At 42.2% G+C, this 11,845-nt stretch overlaps 1 protein-coding gene across 1 annotated transcript; it reads left to right on the plus strand.

Moving 5' to 3' along the window:
• Window positions 1-2,318: 2,318 nt before the first annotated feature.
• On the plus strand, window positions 2,319-10,053 carry LOC111867033 (restin homolog). Its single transcript, XM_023856498.1, has 3 exons — window positions 2,319-2,425; window positions 5,403-6,285; window positions 7,617-10,053. The coding sequence occupies exons 1-3, from the start codon at window positions 2,357-2,359 to the stop codon at window positions 7,994-7,996; spliced, it is 1,332 nt and encodes a 443-aa protein (XP_023712266.1). The 5' UTR covers window positions 2,319-2,356; the 3' UTR covers window positions 7,997-10,053.
• Window positions 10,054-11,845: the final 1,792 nt, after the last annotated feature.

Genomic DNA, 11,845 nt, shown 5'->3' on the forward strand with positions numbered 1-11,845 from the left:
TATTTCGTAGGCAGCCTCATGCGAATTCTCTCTCTTCAACGAGATTCCCGGTAGCCATGCAAGAAACCCACACAAAACTACACCGTCCTGAACAGCATCAGCAATCAGCAACCTCCACGCGCAACATAAATGTTCAACGTTGAAACAGACTCCGTACTCACAGACACACTCCGCACTGCAGTTCAAGGAAAGAGAGTGCATAAGACATGAGTTAAAACTTCATAATTCATTTTAACCAAACTGAACAAAAATTTACGCCTAGCTTTAATCAAATTTGATTAACATTTCGAAAAAAAATAATTACAGAAGAAACACTAAGGCAAGTACATATATAATCTACCTGATGATGATGATGACGACTCTTTTTTTGATCGAAACATATTGCAGAAAAAGCAGCTACAATACAAGGCAACGTACCACACTGCTAGTCTAACCAACACGGCAAGAAATTTCACCACCCAAACTGCTCATTTGAACCAAATAATCGCCGGTAAGACCGTTCTGCTTTCCCTCATAACTTGAAAGCAGAATCTAGTAACGTCCTCACGATCTGCTTTACATTCTGAAGGTGACGCGACCTCCAGACACAATATATCCGCTGCTGTGGGGCCCGTTATTTCAAAGGGCTGTGTCTGCAGATTACACAATAACAAGGAAATACAGCATCTTGAGAGGAGTTGTGCCCTGTTGTGAATGTCTAAGGCGTCAATATAAATATAGCGTTGAACACACCTCCTTTAAGAGGTTACAGACCGCCAAGTACCCTTCGCGGGCTACATAAACGACCCTTGTCGTTGAAGCAGGGGTATGATGAAAGAGTGGGCACTGCGGAATAGACAGGGTGTTGTGAAGCAGGTGTCGACTTGCCTCTCATTTGTTGAGATGCCCTGCCAAGGTATCCAGAATCTACTATAGTCACCTTGATATTGTCATTAGAAATTATATACGATTAACGACTGTAATGTTCTTACAATTAAATGACATAAACTATGCGTTTATGTGCTCTGAACATGTATATCTAATGGATGAAATATGAAATGCAAAAAGAATTTTGTTGTTGAAACATATAGTAAATTGTTATTGCATGGCAATCTTGGGCGTAACTTTGTAATTTTTGGAGCGTTAACAACAAGAAGTTAAAAGAAAAGTGTGGCCCCCTGCGTGCTTTAAGGGGACATATGACAGATTTCCAAGATTAATTTTAATTTAACTAGCTCTGTGAGACAGGCGTAGAGCTTTCTCTCCTTATGTTAGCAGGGAAACTGCGCAGTATGTCACTGTGACAAATATGGCGCAGAGCGCAGACGCTTCGTAAACACCGGCCATGCTGTCGGTATTAGGTGCTTGTGTGGAGGAGGCATGCGCACACAACGGACGCAGTAACGTACTCTCTTGAGTTGCTGGTTTCTGGGTTAGCGCCATGTAGACTGGTAGGTAGGTACCATCTCTTCGGAGTAATACACTGACTCCATCTTCAAGACACAACCTGTATCCTTATGCTAAGTTCAGATGAATGGATTCTGTTATGAGATCTGCAGTTCTCACAGAAGTGAATATTAAAATTACGATCTTGTGAGATATAATACAATGTAATTTAGTTGGTACGTACGAATTTTCGGAGTAACCTACTGATTCTATCTTCAGGATAAAAATTGTTGCTCAAAGATAAGAGCTGCTGATTGTATGAGACCTGAGGTTCTCACGATACCGTCTTCTGGGACGCTTCGTCGTGTCGTGTACCGACGTTTCATAGGAACCTGCATTCATAAAAAAAATATACAAATTCCCCCCGGACACGTTGATATATCTTTAAAACTGCACGGCGTCACATCCCACGAGATCGTAATCCACTTTTCTTCTCAACTCATTTAAAGACGCTTTCTAAAGACGTAGCTTGTACGGCGTCGAATTGAACAGTGGCTGCGAGAGGGAAACTTGTAATGTTATAATCTAAATTTCTGTGCCAAGGATTTACTTAACGCAACGGGAAAAATAAAAAATAGACTTAAATTCGGCTTCTTTCCGGAGTGAGATTACCCCACGAGACGCCCAAAATAGTGAATGGAAGTGACGATCACTATATCTAAACAAAGAAGCCCCATCGGGGTGGAGCTAGGGATTTTTGCGGTGTGAATATTCAAGGGGAGGGCATACTCTTTCCCATGCACCCAGTGAACACTGAGAATAAATTGTTTTCTCTGTTAGTCATTAATGTAGGAGCAAAGGGTCTGTTCTGTTTGGCAATGTTTGAACAACTGGCACACTGTACGTCATTCTGCGCAAGCTAGCAGTTACAAGTGCGTATATAACTCGGCGAACTCGGGGTAACAGTTTCATTGTGTTTATTCCTCTGGATATGGGAGAGACGGTTGTTGGCATGGCAACCAAAACGGCCTTCGCTGTTTTGTTATTGTGCTTTGTGCAGGTGAGTCAAAAAATCTGGTTTCACAAGACCAGAAACGGAAGCCAGAGAACATCTCATAGTACAGCCTGCGCATGTCCCCCAGTTGTGTCCGCTGTACCTCTATACAGTTATATTATTTCGGCAGCTCTCCGAAACAATATACAAGTAGATTTATTTATATTAGTCCATGGTTTATATAAAGACGCTGTGAGTATCTCTGACAAGGCAGATTCAAATGATGCAGTGATTAGTGAATAATGAACTGGAAGACTGGTTGTGGCCTGATTTGAGCTACTAACCCAGCATTTGAGTGGAGAAACAGCGGAAAACCACGAGAGTACTAATTCATGGTATATGGTGTTTTGGTCGAGATTCGAAGCGGATACCTCCTATGTACAAATAAAAAGTGTCGCTGCTCCGGCCAACTTGTTCTCGTCAGAACGTGTGTGACAATGGTGTGTTATTAAACTTTAGTTTTGGTTAAAGCAGCACAAAGTTTCGGATGATGATTATGTTTATCATCACATGAAAATATGTACCATAGTCAGGTGAACTTCTTGTGTGAAGGTGAGCTATTTCTAGAGATAATGAAACCGCAATTAGTATGCAAACCCAGACGAAGGATAGCAACATATATTGTATATGATGAGTTTACTAGGAGGGCACGCGGTGTCGTAGTTAGTTGAGGCACTATGCTACAAGCTTGAAGGTCTCGGGTTCGATTCCCGATGAGGTCATTCCAGGCTCTTATCTAGTGCCTAGCGGGGGCTCTTTCCTAGGGGGTAAAGCGGCCGGGGTTTAAATCTGACAATTCACCTCCATCTACTGCCGAGGTCAAAAAAGTTGGAGCTAATACTTCCCTCCCCCTACGTCTTCACGGTGTAGTGCTTAATTAATTAAGCACAGGGACAAGTTTGCCATTTAATATTCCCTTAAATTATTCTCGGTATTGATATTTTGAGAAATCTATAATTACACTGACTATAAGCTCTACACATCCTCTCTCTCTCTCTCTGTGCCTCTACAGCCTTTTGGACTTTTGCGGCTTTTTCAGTTTCTTAATCCGTTACACAGTCGGTAGGACTCCTCTGTCAGGGGATCAGCCTGTTGCAATATAAAAACAGAATAAATACACACAGATATCCATGCCTCGAGTGGGATTCGAACCCACGATTCTAGCGTTCGAGCAAGGGAAGACTGTTCATGCCTTAGAAAGCGCGGTCACTGTGATCGGAGACCTATACGTCCACTCCCCCATACGCCTTCATGGCGTGGTGCTTAGTTGGTTGAACACAGGGCAAGATTACCTTTCAGGAGGTTCTCGCAGCGGTAACCACGAAGAGTATACGAGTATCCTCTTGGACGTGATACCTTTAAGGCGGCCCATTCACGTACGAGTCTGGCTCGCGAGTCCAGCTCGGCGAGGAGCCGGGCTCGGATTAATTTCATCACACTCGTATGAGCACGGCGACCCACACAGGGATGCGTTTGGCTCATTGGAACCCGAGCCCAGTCGGACTCGCCAGCCAGACTCGTACGTGTATGGGCACCATTAGTCTGGTAGAAATTGTGGTCTGATTGCAGTCTCGGGGGCGGAGACCGACATAACTCGGGAGCATATGTTGCGATGCTTCAGGAATGAGCTTCAGTACACAGACAGGCTGGGAGGAAGGCGGTCATGTGATCCGAACTTACATATTCCCGTTGAAGCTTCCAGACGTTTCGGAGGCACTTACTGTCATATCTACACCGTCAAAGATTGAGCCAATCAAGTAACGAACAAATTTATTTTTACTCTGCTTGCTGCACTTACTCTTCCACTCTGACGATGAAGTAGTGCGTTACTTCGAAGCTTCATACTGATCAAAGTGTAATGGAAGCTGCATCTTGTTTGCCTCAAACGCTTGAGTTTGGATGCCACAATAAGTAGTTCTGGGAAGAAATAATCGCCTACTTTCCTTCGATACGAAACGGACCGCATAGAAAACGACGCGTCAAATGATTATTGTACTAGAAGATTCTAAAGGGTTCTGACGATGGTGGATGACAGACAGAATTACTGGGGTTTTGGACTTTTTCCATCGTGGAATTATAGATAACAGAGGACACTCTAGGTAATATTGGACCTCTATTACATACCTAGAGTGTAGCGGCCTCCGTAGTCTAGAGGTAACGTTCCCACCTCATGACTCGTGGTACGCGGGTTCGAAACCGGCGGAGGTCGTGGAATTTTTAAGAGCGGAAAATTTCAGGGAACAAGTCCTCCGGGAGGGACTTTAAGCCGTGGGTCCCGTGTCGTAGCTTCACGGCACGTAAAAGAACCTCATATTTCCAAAGGACGTCACTGAGCCAAATTCAAGGTCATTTCCCGCCCAACAGTATTCTCTAACGCCTCTGATAGATGGGGGAAGCATTATAGATACCGCCAAGCCAGTAGAGGCCGAACTCGCTGGCTCGGTCGGGACTGATGGTACGCACCAATATCGGTAGGATATAGAGACTGGTAGAATATCATAGAGGGAAGCACAATGGACCAATACTGGTCTAAGTGCATGGAGAAACCCACCCTTTCCAATAACTAACTAACTAACTAGAGTGTCCTCTGTTATGTAGAATTCCGGATGATGGAAAAAGTCCAAAATCCCAATAATTCTGTGGATTATTGTACTGTTGCTTGTGTACAAGTTGTCGCGGTAAACTTTTTATCGAGTCGTTTCCTAGCAACGATAGGATGGATACACACATAGACACACAGACTAACGGGAGCGATTTATGTAGTACACTTTTGTGGTGGGCTCAGGTACCATGATATATGTACCAGGTTTCTTAAAGACTGGTTCATCCATTCAAAAGATGACACAGGTCTCATAATCCTATTTTTATTTTTTTTCAAAATAAGAAAAGTAGACTAAAAAATAAAATAAAATACAGGCGACAATTCGATGTCTCATATTGGTGTGTAACGTCTAGTGTGTAAAATGTGCATTGGTCTTTTCAGGGTTTAAGTGCAGACACGCTGCTTAAGCGAGACTCGACCCCCACAGACAGCGGAAGTACGCAAAATGAACCAGAAGAAACAAATCAGCAAGATCTTCCAGAAGAGTCTAACTTGAAGATTTTGCAAGCAGAAAATTCGGAAATTCTTGCCAAGTTACAGGAAAATAAACAAGAATTTTATAATAAAATAAATGAGCTTGCTGCCAACTTGACAGAACTGGAAGAACAGGATTCGGAACGTCTTGAGACGTTGCAGGAGAATAAGCAGGACTGGTCTGACAAAATAAAGGAGATCGCCGTTAATTTGACAACCCTCAAGCAGCGAAATTCAGAACTTCTCAACAAGTTACATGAAGACAAACAGAGGTTTGAGGATAAAATAAAGGAAATCATCAGTCAGCAAGGTAATGTAGACAAAATTAACATTACAATCCCGCTAGAAGGAGATTCTGAATCCCTTGTCAAGTTGAAACAATTCAAGCAAAGGCTTGACAATAAAATAGACGAATTGAAAAGCGAAGCTCAACAAAAAATCCAGGAACTTAAAGACAAAATTCTAAACCAGGAACAAGAAGGAGTCAGGAAGCGTGATGCGTCCAATCCCCTAGCCGGAGGCAGCGTTATCAGCATCCTTCTGAATATACCGACTTCCCTCACGTCTAAGTTTCAACAAAAGTTCAGTGAATTCGAAGAGGACGCAAACGAAGTCTTCCAATACTTCGTCGCCTCCCTTGGAGGCAGCCTAGACACTTTGGAAAACCTACAAAACATTGTGAATGGCTCGGTCCTTGCGAATGTTACCAACATCAGAGAGGCTGTATCAGCCGCTTCCAGTTGCTTCGAGGCTCAAAAAGACACCGTGGAAAGTCTTGTCAAACAGACAGGTGAGTGACTGCATCTGAAGATCCAAGTTGCTTCTCAGACTACAGGAAAACTCTGGAAAACTTAGTCAACGCAGAAGATGAGTAACCGGGCAGCAACATCTAGTTACTTCCGAAAGTGAGGGAATACTCTGGGAAGCTTCTTCAAAGTAACAGGTAAGTAACAACGTGTGCAGCGTCAAGATGCCTCCAAGACAAGGTGAAAACTCTGAGAAGCTTCTTCAATGTAACATGTAAGTAACAACTTGTGTAGTGTCAAGATGCCTCCAAGACAAGATGAAAACTCTAGGAAGCTTCTTCAAAGTAACAGGTAAGTAACAACTTGTGCAGTGTCAAGATGCCTCCAAGACAAGATGAAAACTCCGAGAAGCTTCTTCAAAGTAACAGATAAGTAACAATATGTGCAGTGCCAAGATGTCTCCAAGGCAACGTGAAAACTCTAGGAAGCTTATTCAAAGTAACAGATAAGTAACAATATGTGCAGTGCCAAGATGTCTCCAAGGCAACGTGAAAACTCTAGGAAGCTTCTTCAAAGTAACAGGTAAGTAACCTCTGCAGCCTCAAGAAGCCTCCAAGATTACGTGAAATCTCTGGGAAGGTTCGTCAGTGTTACAGATGAGTAAGTGGATATCAGCCTCAAGTTTTTCAAGGATTCTGGACCACCGTGAGAATCTTTTCTGATTTACAAGTAGCGCACAATACGAAACGGATGCGATATCGCTCCTAGGACAATTCACTGTTCTTTCATTCATTCTTAATTTACACAAAAATGAAGTGATGCGAAGAACTGATCGCCTACTTTCCTTCGACACTACGCGGACCGCATAGAAAGGGACACCTTCAATAGTTCTTCTATTGTTGCGTGTGTATTTGTTGTCGTGGTAACGGTTTTACCGAGCCGTTGCCTATCAACGACAAGGGAGATACACATACAGACCCACAGAATAATAGGAGGGATTTATGAAGTACGCCGTTGAGATGGCTCAGATGTTATAATATACATGTTTATTAAATTTCACAAAGATTTCTTCAGGCATTCAAAAACTGACACGGAGGGGGGTTCACAGACGAATCGCATAAGTCTACTTTAGGAAAGTATTGTCTGTCTGTGTACCCCCCAATCGTTGCTAAGTGTCAACTAGGTAGAGACGTTCACGCGGCAACAAACATTTATTTGAGGCGTCACTCTCTATGCGGTCCGTGTCGTATCAAAGAAAATTAAGGCGAGTATTTCCTCCCAGAACTTCCTGTATTTTTTCGAAACAGAAGTAGGCTAAAAATAAGTTAGTTTTGACTAAACATGAGCCTAAAATTCACTCCTTTTCTCTTCACAGTGAGCCAGATCAAAAATTCATTTGGTGCTGATCGTGAGAAAATTGAGGCTACAGTCAACCACGTTAAAGCAATTGGCGAGAAGGTACAGGATCTTGTAGTCCAGACGGCCCGAAACTCCACTCAGTGCCTGATATCACTTGACTGCATCACGCGCCTGGGTGCCCACATCGTGCCCATAATATACGAAATCAGCGAGGAGATCGCCAGCGAGGCTGCAAATCTGCAGTCTTTCAAGGAGGACGTGTTACCCGTCGTAAGCAACACTGCCTCGTCCATTGTGCAGTCTGCCCTATCCCAAGCAGCAGACATCGCGCTGGACACCGTCAAGTGCCTCAAGGAGAAGATTTCTGCAGATGACTCAACTTCAACAGCACAATGATTCCGTTTCTGTTTGCTTCTCCATTATATTACACGCATAAAGTATGTCTTTATTTTATCTTCTGAATATCTCGAAGCACGTTCATCCTTTCACTGTCAATCCCGATTATAGTTGTTCCCCTCGATATGCCTTCCGTTCCAGTTCCAAAAATATTTTTGTTCAGCTTGTTGTGTTCTGTGAAATTTGAAAGTCTTACAGTAGTGAGTGTGGGTTTCGGCGCCATTAATTTGGTTGATAGGTGCAAACATTTTGGGTTAACGTGCTGGTTCCGTCCATGAAGAAGGAGGCAGCATGTCCCTCCGAAACGCTGGTAAGAATATCATCACAAAAGACACAATTTCGTATTTTACTTGCTCACGACGCCCAATGTTTGATTTTAGTGACAGATTTAGAAAGAATGGTAAGTTAGTTGAAAATACAGGATTTGAAATGGGTGACTAGACTCAGCTGGTACAGTATTGCATCTAATATCATCTTTTGTGAATATGGTAATAAACATTTAAATTCTTTAATAACAATGAATCTCTCCTGTGTCTAACAGATTTCCAATTAAATTTATTTAAAAGAAAATCTATTTAGAAACATCTGAAAATATTTTCACACAGAAACTGGAAGGAATGGCTTATAAGCATAAAATGATACGCTAATTTAATTCTTTTTCTAATTTAGCAAGATGTATTCGTTTTCTGTATGGATCTCCGTTACGGCTGAAACTCTTTGTGATGAGCAAGTGTGAAAATAGAGGTGAAGTGTATTTTCTGGCAATACTAAACAAAAAAATCATTCACAGTAGAAATAGGAGACACATAAAACGAGAATTCCCATTCCTAATAAAGTATGGTCGCAATTGTTTGAATATGCAGCAGTGGAAAGTTGAATCTTAACATTAACATTATTGTCACGTGTGCCGGTGACTTTACACGCGGGTTTGGCTCAGTGAGGCGATTTACTGGATCTTAACTAGGCGGAACTACAACTAATTATAACATTTTCAATCTTACTCCAACTAAAACACTTCGTACCTACGAACAATGATAACACTCTAAAGGTTACTGTAACTTCACCATGCAAACTAAAGACTTCACTTCTGCATTCTTCTTCTGGCTACTGTTTCTGACTTTTGTGAGTATGAGTCTTATATTATGACCGACGGTCAGTCGGTCAGTCTGTCTTCGAATTAAGCACCCATCTGGGGCTTACGACCAGATTTTTATTACTGTCAGATATTTGCGGGTTGTTGATGTGGGGACACTCTCTCTGACGAGAGGAGGGGTCTGTCGTTCACAACTGCTGCTGGCCCTCACCAGCGCAGTAATTGTCGGGTCCGAGGCCGTGACACTCGCAGTCATATTTTACTGTCTCAGATTCGAAATTTCATTTTTCGTCGCCTCCTACGACTGGCAGGGCTACGGTGGTTGTATTCGAACCCTCCTCCAAACGGGACTGTTTCCTGATCTGGTTATAATTATTAGGCGGCCATGATAGCAGAGTTCTGCATTTCGTACCTGCGCTGTCTGCCTAAGCACGCGTCCACACTAACCTAGATGCCTAGTCGAGTGCCGTCACGGAAGTGCTTGTATACCAACCTCATGGTAACCCGCTGTCACGGGAACATGCTCTGTTAATACCTGTTGCGTAGGAAATCAACTTAAGATCTGACTCAAATTTTCCGGCTTTCAGGAGTCATGTCACAATATTATTCGAAATAATGTTCATGAGTTTTCCTTCGCAAAATGCGTATTTAATTTATATGAACATACAGAACTTTCGTAATATAAACTGGTCAGTAAAGAAATATCTTGTGTCCATAAATGCCAAGTTTTTGACAAGTTAGAAATTCTGTCTTCATATTCTTCTAATATTTATGTATCAGAAAACTTAATGGCTGTACCTGTCTCAAAATCAATTTCCATTGTTTAACTATTATTTCTCCCACTCTTCACCCTCTATGTTTGCAAATCCCTGCTGTGCCTTCCCACAGATCACCTTCTATACGATTTATAACTTGCGAATTTAAAGGTTCTTTACAAAATAAAAATGAAAACTTTGTGTGGAGATATGTCGGTGTGTTTATCTGTGACCTGGTATAGGAACCTGTCCTTCACCCAGAAAGATTGTTTAGTTCTATAAATGAGACCACAAAAAATTATCGAACATTTCAAATTTTCAACCACAGTCCCGTTCGGACCCACGATATTGGACACAAATGGGAATATTAAAAACAACACAAACCCTTACTGAACGTGTTGCCTCGCATTCGGGAGGCCCTCGGTTCAAATCTCAGAAGGGAAACCGGTTATAATGACGAAGATGTTTCTTGTTTTTCATCACTTATCTCCAGATAAATGCTGGACTAGCACCTCAATTAAGTACTAACCACTTCCTTCCAAACCCTTTCAATTCATCATTCATCCATCACTCTGTTATATAGCAGTGTTTCTCAGCCCTTTTTCATGAAGTTCCCCGTTTACATTTTTTTAGATACCGAACACCTTAAATTTTCAAACACAATTTCTTCCTCAATTCCGACACATAAATATTTCGGATGATCACAAATGCACCTTGATATGTGACTAATCAGATCCTACATCACGATCTCAATGTACCAATCATCAAAGAAGTCATCCAAGAAGAAAGCATAAAACATCATGATAAACTAGGACACCATAGCAATACATTACTGCAGCCCCTACTGGAACAACAACAACAACGAAGAAGGCTAAAGAAATTATGGCCAGTAGATCCACATGATGGTTGGAGAGGATCTCTCATTGGAGGAGCCCTCATCACGATACAATACGCACACGAGGACGGTGTTTAAATTAGAAAATTAGCTTAATGAATGTATTTAATTCTGATTGCTAATAAATATATATATATAAAAAATTCCAACACATCAGTTTATACAATTTAATCGTAACCTGGTCGTTGGAAGAACTTACCCGTAGGAAACAAACTTGCTGTCGTACTTATGAATGTGCAAAATGGATACAAAAACAAAAATTCAGACACTTCAATTCTGTTCAAGTACCCCCCCCCCAAGACATCTCGAGCGTACCCTTAAGGGTATGCGTACCATCGGTTGAGAAACACTGTTATATAGTCTTAGATAATGACAGTGCCGTAGAGTAACCCACAGGGGATGTAAGAGCCCGATTCGGAGTTACTGTACGCCTGGAGGTTTGCCGCAAGTCAGTTCCTCTTGGCGCCGAGCCTCCTGAGGCGGAGTTTTTATTTATTCTAATTTTTATGTTTTTTGCAACTAAATCCTTAAGGTGGATGAGATGGGCAGGGAACGTAGCAGGAATGGGGGACACGAGGACTGCATATAGGATATTGGTGGGAAAGCCAGAAGGAAAGAGACCACTGGTAAGACCAAGGCGTAAGTGGGTGGACAATATTGAAATGGATCTTAGAGAGATAGGATGGGATGGGATGGATTGGATTTATCTGGCTGAAGATAGGGACCAGTGGAGGACTCTTGTGAACACGGTAATGAACCTTCGGGTTGTGTAAAATGTTGAGAAATTCTTGAGTAGCTGCACAAACTGGCGGCTTCTCAAGAAGGGTTCAGCTCCATGAGTAAGTAAGTAAATCCTTAAGGTCATAGTCCTTATGTAACATCCTCCCCGGCAAGAGGATGTGTTTTTCTCTTATGAACAGGCTTGACCTCTGCCAAGTGTGTATACCGCAGATGTAGCACTGTCATGTGTAGGGGTGACCATAGACGGGGTTTGGATTGGTGAATGGATTTATCTACAATTCATACACATCACTCGGGACTACAAGTAATTAAGCACTGTCCCCAATCTCCACACATTACAAATCACAACACGCTAAGTTTTCTCC

The sequence above is a fragment of the Cryptotermes secundus genome, unplaced genomic scaffold (genome assembly GCF_002891405.2).
Source record: "Cryptotermes secundus unplaced genomic scaffold, Csec_1.0 scaffold6801, whole genome shotgun sequence".
NCBI classification, from domain to species: Eukaryota; Metazoa; Arthropoda; class Insecta; order Blattodea; family Kalotermitidae; genus Cryptotermes; species Cryptotermes secundus.

Coding starts and splice junctions, on each gene's coding strand:
- LOC111867033 (XM_023856498.1), top strand. CDS start 2,357: ATGGGAGAGACGGTTGTTGGCATGGCAACCAAAACGGCCTTCGCTGTT. Junction 2,426..5,402: donor TGTTATTGTGCTTTGTGCAG/GTGAGTCAAAAA, acceptor TGGTCTTTTCAG/GGTTTAAGTGCAGACACGCT. Junction 6,286..7,616: donor AAGTCTTGTCAAACAGACAG/GTGAGTGACTGC, acceptor TTCTCTTCACAG/TGAGCCAGATCAAAAATTCA.